This window comes from Xenopus laevis, chromosome 3S (assembly GCF_017654675.1).
Source record: "Xenopus laevis strain J_2021 chromosome 3S, Xenopus_laevis_v10.1, whole genome shotgun sequence".
Taxonomy (NCBI): domain Eukaryota; kingdom Metazoa; phylum Chordata; class Amphibia; order Anura; family Pipidae; genus Xenopus; species Xenopus laevis.
The window spans coordinates 128,331,091-128,350,567 of record NC_054376.1 but is presented as its reverse complement, the minus strand read 5'-3'; the positions used below and the strand labels follow the sequence as shown (position 1 = coordinate 128,350,567).

Genomic DNA, 19,477 nt, shown 5'->3' with positions numbered 1-19,477 from the left:
ATGTGACTTGTGCCTACACTTTAGGATGGAACTGCTTTCTGGCAGGCTGTTATTTCTCCTACTCAATGTAACTGAATCAGTCTCACTGGGACTTGACTTTTACTATTGAGTGTTGTTTTTAGATCTACCAGGCAGCTGTTGTCTTGTGTTAGGGAGCTGCTATCTGGTTACCTTCCCATTGTTCTTTTGTTTGGCTGCTGTAGTACAGCAGTAAAGCGTGACTGAAGTTTATCAGAGCACATGACTGGGGGCAGCTGGGAAACTGACAACATGAGAAAGGCAGAGAGGGTGAAGGCTTTATGTGAATGAAGCTTGCACCATCAGAAGTGCGTATGGTCTTAGCGACTTGAAAAGACAATTTTATGCACATGCATGTCGGAATAGCCAAGGGTAGAAATGATGAAAAAGTGGGACCAGGTTTTGGGGAGATGTCCCCAGCTATAAATAACAGCAATAAGGAAAGTGACTCAAGGTGTGACCTAGATTTGGAAGTGTAAGCATTGTATTTTTTGATGGGTTGAGAGGTGTTAAGAATGCAACAGAGTGTGTTTAGATTGAGAGAGGGTGATGGGAGCAGTGAAGTGGAAATTAGAATTCAGGATAGTTTGACGGATGTTGGAGTGCAGAGAATATGTGGAGAAGAGTAGAGGAGAGAGAGAGAAAAAGAAGGCAATGAATTTAAACAATGTTAAATGGTATTACCAGGCTTATTCTGTATACAGAAGTAATGATGAGAAATGATGTCTGAATGCAATGTCCAATGTTTGCAGGGGGTGTCACGGCCGGCACCCAATACCAGAACAAGTGCCAAGGACCCTGGTCTCGGCTCGGCTTCACCAGTAGTGTGACCACCTTTGGGCTTTGGGAGGAGCCCTCAGCTTAATTGGGTGCCACCTGGACTTAACGAGGGGTACAAGGCAAGATGTTCTGGCTGGCAAAGGGGCACGACCGGATAGCAAGAGTCTTTGGGCAGAAGGTCAAGGACAAGGCGTCTGGTGGAAACGGAAACAGGACAGACCGGATCAGGACAGGCAGATAACAGAATCGTCAGGCAGGCAAGGGGTCAAAACCAGGTAATCAGACAAACAGGATCAGGCAGGCTCGGTAGTCAATAAACAGGCACGATCAGGATACGGAGGTCAGGAACAGGCTGGGTCAAACACGGAAAGAACAGTCAGGATAACATGTTCAGGAACAGGTAGCACAAGGCTCAGGAAACCACAGGATATGATCCTATAACGGGCACTGGCTACAGGTCTGAATGGTACTGAAACAAGATAGAGCGATTGCACACCCACAGCAGTCCTTGGCGATTGTAGCTTGGTGCTCAGTATGAGAGGACACGGCAGCCTCCCAAGTAAATCAGGAAAAGGAAAATATTGGCACACAAAGCGTTTGCAGTAGGTAAGCCTTGCTTTAATTCAAAAAGTGCGGAATGTGCAACGTTTCGGGGTCACGCCCCTTTCTCAAGCATGCGCGCACCCTAGGAATCCAAGATGGCGGCGGCAAGGGGAGGACAGGACCAGCGCAGCATGCGTCCACACCAAGGACGCGGCGTGGACCCCGCTGCACAATAGACCACCAGGGTAGGTTTCTTACAGGGGGCTTCTAATTCGAGGACTGATCCAACTGCTGTCCAACTCTGTCCAACTCTATCTGTTGTACTTACAATTCCTGGAGTAGTAGAGCTGATTTAGCAGGAATAGAACAGAACTGGAAAAGATGAGGAGATCTGTAGTTCAGCAGTCCTCCACGGATAATATGTAGTTCTTAACTCTGTCTGACTCTATAACTACTTAAACTGGTTTAATTATTTCTGTGGTGAGCTCTAATCTCACAATTATGCTCCAAGAAGTATAACTGGCAGTTGGGCAGGTTCAAAAAAGTTAAAAGTTTGAACTTTGATGGACGTGTGTCTTTTTACAACCTCACTTACTATGTTACTATAACAACAAACTTGAATTAGGACATAATTACTCTTCACAAATACTGTACACATATTATGGGGGATATTTCATCATAACTGGTCATTTTGCTGTTACTGTTGATGATGAGTCAAATTATTTGCCGCAAGTTTTGCCACAAAAATGATGCCCATAGACTCTAATGGGGGAAACGTCAAAAATTTGTTGCGCATCAAGAAAAAATTGTTGCCCTTAGACATCAATGCATTCTGGCAAATTTTTGCCGTTTTGTGAATTTGTGCGAAACGAGTCAGATTCACCCATCACTAGTTATTGGGTTTCTGGTCATAATTCCTTTAAGGAGATGGAAAGCTATCGAGACAGTTTTTGCCAATAGACATAGGCCACAATAAGACATAAGAGGACTCAATTATAGACTTTGTGCAGCGCAGAATGATTCGCACAGTGAATATATTTGCCCTGTCTACGGTTATATGGATGTCGGATGCAGACGCTGCGTCTGCATCCGACAGTTGTGTTGCGTCGCATCAACGCTGCGACACAATCCGAAACTGGCATTACTTACCTTATTTTTGTCGCATCCGACGTGATGCCTACGATCCCGGCGGAATGGCCCATGTAGTCCTGCCCTGAGGGGGAGCCTGGAGCCAACTCCAATTGCAGTTTTTGCCAAAGAGCCTTAATCAAGTGATATTGCCCATACATTATGCAAATTAAAGACTGTAGGGAAAATAAAGGAAATCTGACAATTATTGATCCAAAAGCATTGATAGTATTAATAGGGTGCCCAGTGTCGAACTGGGACATCTGGGGCCCACCAGAGAACCTGATCTGAAGGGCCCCTCCATTTACTCATGAAAGCCCACAAGAGACAATAAAGGACATGCATACCAAAGAGAACATTTTCATTTGTACATTATTACATAACATTAAGGTGCCAGAACTATTAAATAAGCCCTCTGATTGTAAGCTCACTGGAGACGGGACTGATGGTAATGTCAGTGGGCCCTCCCACTGGGAATATGATGGAAACCTTAGATTGTAAGCTCACTGTGCAGGGATTGATGTGAATGTGATAGAGACCTTCAATTGTAAATTGGCTGGAGCAGGGACAAAGGGGAATGTGATAGGGACCTTAGATTGTAAGCTCAATGGGCAGGGACTGATCAAAATGTAATTACACCTGTTATGCAAAGTTCACACAACTGAAGCTTGAAAAGCAGCCTATGTGCTAATAAAGTGTACGTATATATATATTTGCACACATTTTATACACAACAGTACTCCATCATCTTTATGAATTTCATTCCATTTAACCAACTTTTAATTTATTCATTAATTAATAAAAACTCATGTTAAACTTCATTAATCAAGTGAGCATTTCATTTAGGCCTTGACCAATAGGTACTGTATCTGACATCTGTACCACTAATTTGAGCCATAAAATGGATAGTGTTGAGTATTACTTTGCAAATTCCACTCAGAGTCCTTGTGGGAATTACATCCATGACTCAAGCAGCTCTGTAACCCTGAACCCTAAGTCACCTTGAAATCATATTAATATTAATAATGATAAAATCTATTCTCAGGGTTGATGAACTTTGTGGTTGCTGTAGGGACTGACTCAGCATACAGCTAAACATTTAAATTCCAGGGCTGGGGACAAATAAAATAAAAGGCAATAATAAAATGTAAACTGTGTAGGTGAACTTCACCTTTAAAATGTACCTCCGTCACAGTAAGATTGTGATCATTTAGAAACAAATCATCTCTTGTGTTCCTGAGGTCTTCAGACCCTGGGAAACCTTCAGCAGTAATATCATAATGTTATTAAGCTTAGTATGATTTCATGCAGTGGAAAAGTCTCTTCTGGGAGAAGCCGTCAAGCTTGTGAAAAATTGAACATTGAGTACCTTTGCTTCTCAGAGTAATTAAAAGTAATAGTCTCTATGTCCCCATAGGCCTCAATATCTTCCCAGTCTTTATAAAGCCAACCCTAGTAGACCCAGATTTTCTACTTATAACCGTCACAATATCTGTGGGTGACCTACCACTGCAGTCACCTTGTCTTATATTATAGAGATTCTCCATAACAGGCAGATGTATCGCAGACTCAACTGGTATGTCCTTTCTACAGCATGGATATTCAACTCAATAGCTATAGGAGTGGGCAAACCTTTGTCTTCCAGTTGTAACTTGGACAGTGACAGCATTACTGGATATCTAAGCCACCCGGGGGATATTATTATAGGGGGAACCTTCATGATCCATTTGGAAAGAGTCTTCAGTGATCTCAGTTTCACTAGTAAACCCCCAGATCTACAGTGTCAGATGTAAGTAACAATGTTGGGTCGTTGAGGTTAATCACGTCTAGTCTCTTACCTTCTCCAAAGGAGAAGGTATTTTATGATCATTTTATCTCACTTTTTAGCACTAGTCACACAGATTGATGGCAATTGGATTGCAATTGGCTCAAAGGTGTTGAGATGCAACAAAGATTTCTTCTATATATTCAACATACAGTAGGAATCATGGGCTTTAGAAATTCTAATGTTAAATCTTCTGTAAAGAAAAGGGTCACCATCTGACACCAGTGAAAGGCCAGGGACGATGGATCAAAACAATGTTATTCCCCTATCTGCTTACCTGCAAATGGTCATACCTGACATAATCTACAGTATCAAGGTACAAGGTCAGTTGTAGTGATGGGCGAATAAATTTGGCAGGCACAAATTCATGGCGAATCTCCACGTTTTGCCGCTGGCGAATAAATTTGCAAAATTGGCACAAAAATATTTTTGACGTGCTGTGCTATCACTAAAGTACCACTTTGAAATGTGCTTTTTGGACCCAGGTAATATGGGTAAGCCATGTAATACAATTTACTGTAGACTGTTATAGTATGGGAGGTGCCCTAGTTGAGACTGAATCCTGCTCTTCCCTGTTATCTAATCTTCTAATGCAGGTTGGCACAAATCAGACGTCACTTTGAAAATGATGCAGTTCCAAAATAGTTTATTTACCATGGCTTTACTACCATGGCTTTACTACCCCAAACTGAAGCTCAAACACTGCCCATCCCCTGATGCAAAGAACGACAGAAGACATCACTAGATTGGGAATATGTATTTCTTTATTGTTAATAGTAAAATCCAAAAAATTCTCTTATTTGGTATTTTAAACATCAAGGGGCACAGTCACTGAGTATAAAGCAAGTAATTAAAGAGCGACTGTTAATTCCTGGTAATACTGACTTGTTACAATAAGACATGTTATCTAAACAGATGTGTGTTCAATGATGAATTATGTATTGGACTAATTGTTCAATTTGTTTTTGTGGGGAAAAGTTTAAAACTCAATAAAAACTAATTTAGTTTATTAAATCATCTCAATATGTAACCTCACGCATTTCGCGCTTAGTCATTGCCTATGCTCACAAAGCACAAAAAGCGTAAGGTTACATATTGAGATGTTTTTTTTCTTCTTAAATAACGAAGTGCTCACAAAGCACGAAACGCGTAAGGCTATATATTGGGATGTCTTTTCTTCAATTAACTGTTTGTTTCTCCTGAAAGAAACTCGAATGTTAAGAAGGCTACAAACACCTCCAAATTGGTCACTGCACCTATCCCATTGATTTATACAGTAATTCGCCAGGTTTTAGGTGGCGAATAGTCGAATTTGAATTCTTAGAGTATGAGCCAAAGTATGATGAATTTCGAAAATTTAATTCAAATTTATTAAAAAACACAAATTGAGTTTGGATAATTCCCTAGTTGAATTTTACAGTTTTGACCATAATTTTTTTTTTTGGAAATTCGAATTCAACCCTTAATAAATCTGTCCCTTAATTTATTCATCACCTCCCTATGCTGAAGATCTGGGACTCAGAGCCCTGTTAAGTTTGGTAAGTTAACCCTCTACACTAACTCAAGTAAATATTTGATGTCCTCCTTAAAATGTTACTTTGTTATATAGATATTCAACCAAGATAATATTTGCTTTATTGGACCATCTTTCGAAGCCTCACTCATTCGATCTCCACCAAAGAGGTTAGTTTTAAATATGACAAGGGTCCTCATGGAAATGATCCTCACATTCTTTGAGTCTAATGGGTCTTAAGATCTTTCTGGATCTTATTATATTTTTTGAACTAGGAATCATCCATTTTGAGCTTTATCTTGGAGAAACAGGCATGACATTATGTTTCTTAACCTGGATTATGGTGGCACTAATGGTATCACATTTATAAGACAAATTTGGTTTTAAAGGAGAACTAAACCCTAAAAATGAAAATGGCTAAGAATGTCATATTTTATATACTGAACTTATTGCAGGAGGCTAAAGTTTGAGCTTGTCAATAGCAGCAATGATCCAGGACTTCAAACTTGTCACAGGGGGTCACCATCTTGGAAAGTGTCTGTGACACTCACATGCTCAGTGGGCTCTGATTGGCTGTTGAGAAGCTAAGCTTAGGGCTCGTCACTAATTATCCAGCAGAAAATGAGCTTCCCTGGCTGTAATATAAGCTGATGCTACAGGTTTGCTGATTATTCAATTCTGATGCTAATTGCACTGGTTTCTGTGCTGCCATGTAGTAATTATGTGTATTAATTACTAATCAGCCTTATATTGTGACATTTCTATTCTATGTGTACTGTATATTGTGAGTGGCTCCCTAAGCTCAGTAAGTGACAGCAGCACAGAGCATGTGAATCAGTGAATCAGCAGAAAAGAAGATGGGGAGCTACTGGGGCATCTTTGGAGACATAGATCTTTACTGCTAAAGGGCTGTGGTTGCCTTGGGCTGGTACAGAAGCACAAACCATCATGTACAACATTTCTAGCTACTTCTTTAGTTAAGCTTTAGTTCTCCTTTAAACATCAATATGTGACATAGCACCATTCCAAAATGCCAAATTGTATTAAAAAGCCTTTATTTAAGACATGGCTTTATGATCTGTTACAGACACAACGTTTCAGGCCTGCTCCCGGCCCTTTGTCGACTGCCATATCTTAAATAGGGATGTCGCGGACTGTTCGCCCGCGAACTAATTCGCGCGAACATCGACTATTCGCGTTCGGCGAATGTTCGCGAACGTCGCGCGACGTTCGCCAATTTGGGTTCGCCTTAGCTGGCGCTTATTTTTGCCCTCTCACCCCAGACCAGCAGATACATGGCAGCCAATCAGGAAGCTCTCCCTCCTGGACCACCCCCACACCCCCTGGACCACTCCCCTTCCATATATAAACTGAAGCCCTGCAGCGTTTTTTCATTCTGCCTGTGTGTGCTTGGAAGAGCTAGTGTAGGGAGAGAGCTGCTAGTGATTTGAGGGACAGTTGATAGTAACTTTGCTGGCTAGTAATCTACTTGATACTGCTCTGTATTGTAGGGACAGAACTCTGCAGGGATTTGAGGGACATTTTAGGTTAGGTAGCTTTGCTGGCTAGTAATCTACCTTCTACTGCAGTGCTCTGTATGTAGCTGCTGTGGGCAGCTGTCTGTCCTGCTGCTGATCTCTCATCTGCATCTGTTCTTCAAACAACTGCCACCTAGCTGTCTAAATATCAATAATAATACCGTCTCCAGAAACACCACCCGAGTGACGTTTTTCAAGCAGCAATAATATATTCCGTATCCAACGGCTGTAGTGTATACGTTGCCCTTGCAGGCATTATTTGCCCAGTCTTTAACCAAGTGCCACCTAGCTGTGTGAGCTTTTTCACATTCCGTGTCCAGAAACATCACCTGAGTGACGTAGTGTGATTTCTGCCCTTTACAGCACAAAACGCAGCGCTGTGTCAACAATGGATTTTTCAGATACATTTTTGCCCTTGATCCCCCTCTGGCATGCCACTGTCCAGGTCGTTGCACCCTTTAAACAACTTTAAAATCATTTTTCTGGCCAGAAATGTCTTTTCTAGCTTTTAAAATTCGCCTTCCCATTGAAGTCTATGGGGTTCGCGACGTTCGCGAACTATTCGCATGTTTTGTCGCAAGTTCGCGAATATGTTCGCGAACATTTTTTCCGCCGTTCGCTACATCCCTAATCTTAAATAAAGCTTTTTAAAACAATTTGGCATTTTGGAATGGTGCTGTGTCACATATTGGAGTCTTGAAAATCTGGCTGGAAAGTGGACCACTGGACACGTGCACTATCTCATAAAAAGAGGTGGATAAGTGGTGAGAGCTGACTAAAAGCTATTGTTGATCTCCGTTAAGCATCATAATTTTTAATCGAATTACTGTATCATACTATTGCGATAAAGTTTCATAGACAAATGACATTTTTAAAATGATTCTACTTTATCTCAGGTTTTCCACTGATTATTACCAGAACATGCAGGCCCTTATATTTGCCGTGGAGGAAATTAACTCAGATCCTGAACTCCTTCCCAATTTTACTCTGGGCTTCCAGGTTTTTGACTCCTGTTTTACAGTGCGAAAAGCCACACATGGAACTCTTTCGATGCTATCAGGTGGAAGAAAAATAACCCCAAATTACCACTGTCATAAGGGAGAACCTCTTGCTGGTATCATTGGTGACTCCGGGTCCTCACAATCTATTCTTATGGCCCAAATCTTGGGATTATACAGATACCCGCAGGTAAGGACAGTTTCAGTAACGTAACTGGAGGGGGGCGGGACCTGGTGCGGGACGTGCCGCCGGGCCCCCGCCCCCCTCCGCACCAGATTTTTTTTACCTGAAATCGGCCGATGCGGCCAGAAATCTGCAGTGCGCGAGCTGCCGGGGGGCCCTGAGGGGGTGCGGGCCCTGGCCCAATTGCACCCCCTGCTCCCCCGGTAGTTCTGCCACTGGACAGTTTTTTTGTTCAAATATAAACCCATTTGTTTTAATATGTTTAATTTTCCAAAAAAAATTTTTAAAAGCCCACAAAGGCTTGTAAATGCAAGAGTACAATAATTTACAAATTAAAGGTTTTCTGATTTGCTTCTGCTTTTACAGATTAGTTATTTTGCCACAAACCCTACCCTTAGTGATCGGAACCTGTTTCCTTCATTTTTCCGTACCATACCTAGTGATGAGTTTCAAATGCATGGTCTAGCCCAGCTGGTCTTTCATTTTGATTGGACTTGGGTTGGTCTCCTGGCCAGTGATACTGACTATGGCCAGTTTGGGCTTCAGATGGTAAAGCAAGAGATTATAAATGGTGGCGCTTGTGTGGCCTTTGCTGAGAACATATGGACTAGCCATGCCAACAGGAATGCTCCTCACCTTGTTCAAGTTATTAAAAAGTCAACTGCAAAAGTTGTAATTGTGATTTCATCTGATTTTGATTTTGCAATTGTGGCAGAAGAGCTGTTGAAACAAAATGTTACTGGTATCACCTGGATAGCCAGTGAAGCTTGGGCAACCTCAAAGTTACTCTCTAAGGGACAATTTAAAGGACTATTATCAGGCACCATTGGCGTTGCCATTCGTCGTGGACATATACCAAGGTTCACGAAGTATATCAGAAGACTCAGTCCATCGCAAAATCCTAATGATTCATTCATAAAGGAATTCTGGGAGCAAACCTTTAATTGTAAATGGCATAATCAGGAAAATGCAACGTCCTATTTGGACAATGTGACATTGAATGCATGTACAGGAAGTGAAAAGCTGGAGGACTTGTTAAATGAAGAATACCATAGAGTTTCCCTAAATGTATATACTGCAGTCTATGCATTTGCTTGGGCCCTACAGAGCTTGCTTAATTGTACTGGGATTGGGCCATTCCATCTTCTAAATTGTGCAAGCTTTTCCTCATTTCAACCTTGGCAGGTGGGGAAGTAAATAGTTAGCAGCATTTTTTCACCCGTTAGTACCAAACTTTTAGATAACTGTTTGTGTTTTAACTTTCCAGCTTATCCACTATATTAAAAATATAAACTTCAACACCCCAGATGGGAGTAAGATCTTTTTTGATGCAAAAGGGAACCCACCAGCTGTTTATGACATTGTGAAATGGTGTGTGAATGCCAACACACTGGAGCAGGTCATTGTTGGGAGATATGACTTGAGTGCCCCTAATGGCAAAACTTTGACTATAGACGATGAAGCCATTAAATGGATCAACAGCACCGCAGAGGTAAGCAGAGAAATTAAACATGCATAAATACAACCTGCACAAAACCTTATACTCTACACCTACCATATTTTGAACAGTTAACAACACTAACTCTGAGATGTTCCAAATAGAGGCACTCGTCAAGGTTGCCCATTATCACCTCTTTTATTTAACGTAGCTGTTGATCCATTACTGAGACACATACTAAAAAACACACAGTTACAAGGAATACAAATAGGTCAAACAAATCTAAAAGTTACAGCTTTCGCAGACGACCTCCTACTTTTCCTTGGTCAACCAAAGACAGAAATACATGTAATCTTACAAATCATACAAAGATTTGGAAGAGCAGCAGGATTTCAGATTAATTTGGACAAATCAGAAGCTCTCCAACTACAGAACCCACAGACTGGCTCCCACATTTCCCCTTTAAAAAAACCCAAAACAAAACATTAAATATTTAGGGATTAAAACACCCTCACAGCACAAAGACACATATACACTAAATATAAGGAAAATAATATACACCATACAGCAGGAAACACAACAATGTGTCTCAGGTCTCTGACCTCAGACACTATCTGTAATTAATTGGATGTTAAAATAAAGTACATAACTTTTTACCTTTGATCTGGAAACGATTGATTCCTTGGAAAGACCCAGGCTGTCCCAACGATTGAAATGGAAACATATTAATCTAACATTCCTGAGCAGAATACATTTTTAAAAAATGAATCTATTTCCTAAACTTTTATACCCACTACAGATGTTACGTTACTGCATCAAACCAACAGATCAAAAAAGATTAAATTACATATTTAGAACATTTATTTGGAACAAAAAATGCCCAAGAATAAGTCTTTTTAAACTACAACAACCCAAATACCTAGGAGGAACGAACCTCCCTAACATCACTGAATATAATGAAGCACTCAGAAATGCAGGAGATTGGCTCCTTAATAGAGACTTATACACAACAAAATCTTTAGACCAACACCTAACCGAAAGCTATTCCCTTAATTATCTGCTACACACACCACTAAATAATATTCCACTAAACTTACGAAATAACCCCATGTTTTTTGACACATATAAAGCATGGCAATCAGTCAGAAAGAAACACAAAAATATCGTTACACACTGTATCTCTCCATACCTATCATGGATAGACAACAAAGACTTCCCAACAGGCATACAAAACCACATTATTTCTCAAGGGAGAAGAAATCGACTACAAAACCTTCATGATATATTAGACGAAAATTATTCAGTATTATCCCATACAAAACTCTCAGAAAATAACCTTTCATATACCCACACATCTTTCTAAGATTTCAAATTACCCACTTTGCTAATCATGCCACAAAACAATTAATAGACAAAGACAAAAAAATTTAGCTTAATCGAATATGGAAAAACAAAAACACCAAACAAACAACTTCACAAGTTTCAAGTAATGATCTAATATTTTGATATAGACTATTAGATCATTACTTGAAACTGGAAATGGAGAAAGGTCTAGTTTCACATGGAATACTGAGATCCCAAACACCACATTACCAGAAATCTTAAAACAACATATGAACATCATGAAATGTCTCCCAGCAAGCAGATACCAAGAGAGGTCTCTTCAAATTCTTCATACCTAATACCTTACTCTGATCAAAAGATATAAAATGGGTAATCTCTCCTCTGATAAATGTCTTAGATGCCACTCCCCTAAAGCTAACTTAATACATAATCTATGGTCCTGAAAACTTTTCGACAAGAAGTAATTTCATACAGGGCACAGATGGCTGAAAAATCAATTCAAACACAAATAGAATGGGCCTTATTTAGCAACACAGCATTATATACTCAATTAACTAAAGCAGCAGCAGCTAGGAAAACAATTCTACACCAATGGCTAGATACTGACCTCCCATCCATCACACTGGTAAAACAAAAACTACACCAAATCTTTCACGTGGACTGGCTGGAAATGCTAACCAGAGAAGAACAAAACACCACAAAGTTCACGTGGACACCATACATAAAACCTCTCCTACAACAAATCAGACACCTTATGGTTCATACATTCAGATATACGACATGATATGATCTTGAAACATTCAGGAACCAACCATTGGTCACGGAATTGTCCCAATAACTCAGAACTTTACAGCAGGACTGGGACCAACCAGACCATGGACCCCCAGGAGTCATCAAACTAACACATTATTGGCTTCTTATCATAAGTCTCCATAAGGTCTCCATAAGAACTTTAGATGAGCTGAAAGTTAGAAATGTTACTAAAATGTTTTTATACAATGTTGATATAACTGCATGAATCTTTATCAATCCCTTTTCTTTTTTTTTTGGAGAAGATCTTTATACCAGAAACATAAAGATTATTATGTCAAGTTTAAAAACAAAATGCATAAATATCTTGAAGGTACTATTAAAGGTCTAATAAAGGTAGAATAACTGGGGGTGCCAAGTTGTTAGACACCCCCTGTGATTCTTTCCACTTTCTTTTGACTCTGGGTCCGCTCTCCTCTTCAAAAAATGCACCAAACTACTTCCCAAGTCTTCTAATCACATGATGAAGAAAAGGGCCTGAGTCCTAATCCTAGCATGGTCTCTTTTTACATGGTCATCTTCATCCATATGCAAACTACATTTATGATTGGTGAGGCAGGGTGCAAAGTGAAAAAACATAAATAAGCTGCCAAGTTTTCCATATTTTGCCTCCGGCTCCATGGTGAGCTCTTTGTAACATAGGGTATCCTATAACCTAGAACTAACTCCGCCTTTCACTTTAGGATGCTTCCAGGTCTTATAGTGAGAGGACCAAGGGCAGAGTTCTGGGCAGACAAGGGAACTGACGGTGTACTGGAAGGAGGGGGAACAGGAATCATAGTCGAAGGTCAGGCCCGGTAGGTAGCAATTAGGCAAAATCAGGAATCAGAGTCATAGTAGGGGACACAGGCCCAGTTCAAAACCAACAGTAGCTCAGTACAAAATCAGAAGAACGGTCAGTAAAGGGGCAGAGGTCAGTACAGCCAGCGAAGTAGCAGAAGTCAGTGACAGGCAAAGGTAAAAGAACATGATCAAAACAGTGTAAATGCACCCAGGAAATATGGAAATAGACCTACGTTGGGTAGTGAATATTTGGCATCGGCCCCTTAAATATTGGAATTTCGCACCAAGCCCGATGACGTCAGTCATGACGCACTAAATAAAACCAAAGAAATCCGAACATATACACGTGGTATTGTTACACTCTTGTGGTGCGGGTCTCTGTGCTTAATGTAAATATAGTGTTGTCTGTGTTTGGCATAACTATATTTAGGAGATTTAGACATAAATAGACATCCTTCATCCTGCCCCCAATGTGCCATAAAGTTTACTGGAACAAGTATCTAGTTATATGTTCAGTTGAGCAAGTTACAGAGCATCAGGGGGTCCATGTTGCTAAGGAGCCCTGTGTTTATCACCTATGGTTGACAGTAAATAAGGGGCTTCCTTGCACCCACCACTTCTACTCTGGGCACTTTGTGAAAGATTTTTAATCTGGTTTGAGTTGCAGAATGCAAAAATGTCCGAGACACAAGTAAATGAGGTCTAACAGTTGTGATTTTTATGCTGTAATGTTTGCACATGAGACACTCATGTCTTATCAGCAGAGAAAAAATGTATATTGGTGATTTTTGTGTATCGACATCATATATAAATGGACATAATAATCCATCAGGGAAGCTGCTGCCAGTGCATAAAAGGATATTTTTTATCACAATGGATGGGGTAATAATTTCAATATTTTTGTCTGGTTTGGATTCTTTCTTAATGTCCTACCTACAGCACTTGAGATATTTTATTCTTCTACTCTCTATAGGTCACTCTTTCTAAGTGCAGTCCAAGTTGTATCTCTGGATTTAGGAAAGTCATACTACCAAGCAAACCCTCCTGCTGCTATGAGTGTGCCCGGTGTCCCCTGGGACAGATATCAAACCAAACAGGTAACTAATATTCTTATTCCTATATTCTTAAATAATATTTTACATTTAACACCACAATGTTCTTCTCCAGATTCTGCAGGATGCTATCCATGTTCCTGGGATACGTGGCCCAATCCACATCAGACTGGTTGCATATCAAGAACTATAGAGTTTCTCTCCTATGAAAATGCTTTAGGTTTAAGCTTAGCAGTAATTTCCATCTTCTCTTCTCTGGTTCCCCTTCTTTTTGGGGGAGTTTTTATGTACCATAAACAGACACCAATTGTCCGAGCCAACAACTATTTCCTAAGCGGCCTTCTCCTGCTCTCCCTGTTCCTCTGTTTCCTTTGCTCTTTAGGGTTCATTGGTTACCCACAACCTGAAATGTGTCTTCTACGCCAGGTGGCATTTGGGATGGTTTTTGCTCTTTGTATCTCCTGTGTTCTGGCCAAAACCATCACTGTTGTCATTGCCTTTAATGCAACCAAACCAGGCAGCAGGTTAAGAAAATGGATAGGAATAAGGGTGCCATACTCTGTCATTGTACTTTGTGTGTTTATCCAATTTTCTTTGTGTATAATCTGGCTGATTTGCTCTCCTCCATTTCTTGAATTTAATACTGACACAAGCCCCAGCATCATCTTGGTGAATTGTAATGAAGGTTCAACTACAGCTTTCTGGTGCATGCTGGGATACCTTGGCCTTTTGGCCTCCATAAGTTTCATTGTTGCCTTCCTGGCCAGACGCCTCCCTGACAGTTTCAATGAAGCCAAATTGATCACATTCAGTATGTTGGCTTTTCTCAGTGTCTGGTTGTCCTTTATCCCGGCCTATCTCAGTGCACATGGCATGTATACTGTGGCAATGGAGGTCTTTGCCATTCAGTCTTCAAGCTGGGCTTTGGTAGTCTGTATCTTTGTGCCAAAATGTTATAATGTATTGTTTAGGCCCAACATGAACTCCAGAGAACATCTCATTGGGAAAAGAACATGTAAAACCACCAGATGATTTCTATATAAATTAATAGCAGAGCAAAGGTTCAGCTAGGGGGAGATTTGGGGTGAGTGCTTATTTGTACCCTGGGTACCCCTGGAACTATAGCAGGGTGACTGTTACCCCAATGTTTCTATATATCAGTAACCTTGTTATGAGCTAAGGGGACCCAGTCTGAAGGTCAGTTAGGGGGAGATTTGGGGTGAGTGTTTATTTGTACCCTGGGTACCCCTGGAACTATAGCAGGATGACACCCCAATGTTTCTATATATCTGTAACCTTGTTATGAGCTAAGGGGGCCCAGTCTGAAGGTCAGTTAGGGGGAGATTTGGGGTGAGTGCTTATTTGTACCCTGGGTACCCCTGGAACTATAGCAGGGTGACTGTTACCCCAATAGTTCTATATATCTGTAACCTTGTTATGAGCTAAGGGGGCCCAGTCTGAAGGTCAGTTAGGGGGAGATTTTGGGTGAGTGTTTATTTGTTCCCTGGGTACCCCTGGAACTATAGCAGGGTGACACCCCAATGTTTCTATATATCTGTAACCTTGTTATGAGCTAAGGGGGCCCAGTCTGAAGGTCAGTTAGGGGGAGATTTGGGGTGAGTGATTATTTGTACCCTGGGTACCCCTGGAACTATAGCAGGGTGACACCCCAATGTTTCTATATATCTGTAACCTTGTTATGAGCTAAGGGGGCCCAGTCTGAAGGTCAGTTAGGGGGAGATTTGGGGTGAGTGTTTATTTGTACCCTGGGTACCCCTGGAACTATAGCAGGGTGACACCCCAATGTTTCTATATATCTTTAACCTTGTTATGAGCTAAGGGATCCAGCCATATAAGAGGAGGTACCTAGGGCACACGCTGCCACAGTTATGTTGCCTAAGAACAGTAGTCATGTTTTTGCATAGCAGATCCTCATACTATACCACTTTGTACTACCCAACTTTTGTGCATGCTTGAAACTGAGCAGCCACCTACAGTCTTTATTATACTAGATAAACTCTAGTACTTTTTACTAACTACATTATGTTACTCTTTTGCTTATCCTTCACTACACAGTCCGCTACTGGCTGTGTTTCATTGGGCATTAAATTATATAGCCAAGTTTCAATTTTACTGCCCTAAGTCAAAATAACTCTAGAGTATAAAATAAGGCAAACACAATAAATATTATATAAAGGAGAAACACATATGTTCTGTTTTAAACCCCTTCTTCCAAGCTGACCTTCCCTCTCTTAGTATTTCTGGTTTCTATGTAATGTGTAAAAGTTTTAGATATTGAGAAAATATGTCTTTTTCACAAAACGCGTCAGGCATTTTTCACTCTTATAATGTCGGAAGGAGCATTTAATTTATAATATGGAGCTTTGCATTATATTATGTCCAAGGGATATGTATGCTTCTGGAAGAATAACTCATTTATCATCCCCCGAATTCAATGTCCTAGGGAGATCTGTTTTTTAAGTGGTACAGATATACAACTGGCCATAGGGGACAAGACGAGCTGTTTGGCTACCCATGTTCTACTCCCAAAACTGTCAACATCCCTTTATTTTTTTAGTTGTAATATTGGTCTGTAGTTGCATCTCAGGTCATTTTGCCTGGTCATGTGCTTTCAGAAAGAGCCAGCACTTTAGAATGGAACTGCTTTCTGGCAGGCTGTTGTTTCTCCTACTCAATGTAACTGAATGTGTCTCAGTGGGACCTGGATTTTACTATTGAGTGTTGTTCTTAGATCTACCAGGCAGCTGTTACCTTCCCATTGTATTGCTAATGGAGTGCTGGGGGACAGGGGGGTGATATCACTCCAACTTGCAGTACAGCAGTAAAGAGTGACTGAAGTTTATCAGCACACAAGTCACATGACTGGGGGCAGCTGGGAAACTGACAATATGTCTAGCCCCATGTCAGATTTCAAAATTAAATATAACAAAATCTGTTTGCTCTTTTGAAAATCGAATTTCAGTGCAGAAGTCTGCTACACCAGCACTATTAAGTTATGCGTTTCCTGATTACAGTATCCCTTTAAATATGTTATTTTTTAAATCTTGTAAATATTGTACAATTTTTCTTAATTATATATTTTTAACACTGGAAATCAATTTACTAAAAAAAATCATTAAAAAAATCATAGTAAAAGTATAATCTTTTTATATTTTTGGTTGTTTATTTAAAAGATATGGATACAATATTTTATATAACTGTTATAAAAAATATAAATATAAAAATTGACACAATTTATTCCTGTACCTCCTTGCTTCCAAAGTGGGTTTTATCCACTGAACACCAAAGTAAATTAGGGACAAACTCAAAATCCTCCTTTACTCTATTTTTCATGCATTTTACAAGCAAAAAAAATTGAAAAATGCTTAAACCTCAAAGTAACGAAATATTATACAATATAAAGACAGCTCCATTGACTTATACATGACCTTGACACCTTTTTTTGCATTAGGTTTTTCTCAAGTTTTTTCCCGTGCAGATTAATGCAATCATGTAAAAACTTGATTGAGTTTATTGAAAAAAACTTGATTGAAAATAATTTCAAAATAAGGGGGAGATTCATTGCAGGTTGAATTACTTGCTACTGCAATCCATCTAACATAAAGGACACACCACAAGTATCTCAGGTAGGACTAAAAGCCTCATTACCTGAGGAGGTGAGTCTCATCCCTGAGGCCAAGTAACTTATAACTGGGGGTCAGGTGCTTAAAAAATTCAGGAAACAAGAAAACATCATAATAAACAACATTTGTGGGAAAAAAAGTCTCCACCCCCACCAGATTCAAATTTTCTTTGAGTAGGCATGCCATTTAAGTATAGCGGGCAATTTTAAATTTTTGGCAAAATGGTATATTCCTTAAACAAATGGCACCAGCTCGAAGCCAGTAACACAAGATGTGAATAACCCCTGTGTCAACTCTAATGCGCTAGTTTTGGGGCCTCAACATGTTAGAGAGTTTGGCAATCCCAACCTACAGTGGTTTGTAGTTCCAGTGGAACCCCGGCATGTGCATTTATGATGTTTTATCTTGATAGCTGATGTCATGTGGGAGATAAGATGCTGTAAGATGCAAGCTTTGAAGGGATTTGCCCAAATGTTCCTACATCTTTTGTTATGTTTTTGTTTCTACAAAGACTACTACCTATAGCAATGCATTGCAGTTTGTTAAATGGGAATAGAAAGACTTAATTACACATTGTGGACTTGTGGGAATCAGTTCTTTTAAAAAAACGGACAGATCCCAGGGGTAAACCTGCCATTAGTGGAATGTTGGCCCTTGATGCCTTAAGTCACCAGCTTTCTAGAGTGAAGCTTTAGGAGTTTGGTATTGTACTGCTGGGAATTTTTGATCTGTACATGTCATAAAGCTCAATAAAATTGTAGGTGTCTGGCACTGGCACATTTGAGAGTCATGGGACTTTACAATTCGGGTGCATTTTAGCGCATGGAGTACAAAGCAATATCTAGCAGAGGTCACTTGAAAAGCTTCAGTGCTTTCCACTGGAGACTGTGGGTTTCCTTCCCTAACTCTGGCACTTATATCTGTAGATCATAGAAGACCATTAGCCTATCAATTGCCAAGCGGTATGCCTATAATTAAGACTCTATTGTTTTGTGGTCACCTGTCTGGGTGGAGTAAATAACAATGGTGATATCCAGGGTAGAAACTGGCAAACAGAGAAAACTCTTAGACTTTATATAGGAGAAAGTAATTATACTTTATATAAAATTATCTCCAGGATTGCAGTGTTGGCTTTGCATTGAAAAATCAACTGTATCTATCACATTATCAATCCAGTGGAAGGCATTCTCAATTTTTATTCCATCTTCCGGAGGTAATCCCCCAAATGAACACCACTAATACATTTCTGACACAGGTGATAAGCCTCCGTTGCCTGTTTTTTTACCAGCTGCCTCTCAACATCCAATTCCATGTCGTATATCTGATGGCCAGAACGCCCAAAACAGAAAGCACTTTCTCATCATAATTCAGTCACAAGAGAGAGCCCTGTTTTGGGTGCTACATAATCAGTCTGAAACAAATATGGCGACTCCCATTGCTGCAAAGTTGTATTTTCCAATCGATAACGGCCAAAACAGGAAGCACTTTCTCACCATCAAGAGAACAAAAGAGAGAGCTTAGTTTTGGGTGATATCAAATTGGTCAGCTAATGACTCTTCCACAGACAATTGTGTTTTTTCTTGGAGAAGGTGGATTTCAAGATGGAGTGTCCAATACATACAATGCGCAAAACAAAAAGCACTTTCTTAATAATTGAAACACAAGAGAGGGCCGAGTTTTGGGTAATGTACAATTGGCTTTGCACTGAAAAATCATCTGTATCTGTCACATTATTAATCCAGTGGAAGGCTTTCTCAACTTTCTTTTTTCATCTTCCAGAGTTAATTTCCCATATAAACACAACTGATATATTTCTCAATTTCAACCAATTCCCCTTATAAAAACCTTTGATGTATTTCTGATACATAGAACACCCAAA

General features: G+C 40.1%; 1 protein-coding gene across 1 annotated transcript; it reads left to right on the top strand.

Moving 5' to 3' along the window:
- Positions 1-368: 368 nt before the first annotated feature.
- Positions 369-14,986, top strand: LOC108703533 (extracellular calcium-sensing receptor-like). The gene is made up of 7 exons (XM_041587780.1): positions 369-493; positions 4,022-4,258; positions 8,242-8,533; positions 8,894-9,595; positions 9,795-10,019; positions 13,876-13,999; positions 14,070-14,986. The coding sequence occupies exons 1-7, from the start codon at positions 369-371 to the stop codon at positions 14,984-14,986; spliced, it is 2,622 nt and encodes an 873-aa protein (XP_041443714.1).
- The last annotated feature ends 4,491 nt before the right edge of the window (positions 14,987-19,477 follow it).

Coding starts and splice junctions, on each gene's coding strand:
- LOC108703533 (XM_041587780.1), top strand. CDS start 369: ATGCATGTCGGAATAGCCAAGGGTAGAAATGATGAAAAAGTGGGACCA. Junction 4,259..8,241: donor CCAGATCTACAGTGTCAGAT/GTAAGTAACAAT, acceptor ACTTTATCTCAG/GTTTTCCACTGATTATTACC. Junction 9,596..9,794: donor ACCATAGAGTTTCCCTAAAT/GTATATACTGCA, acceptor TTAACTTTCCAG/CTTATCCACTATATTAAAAA.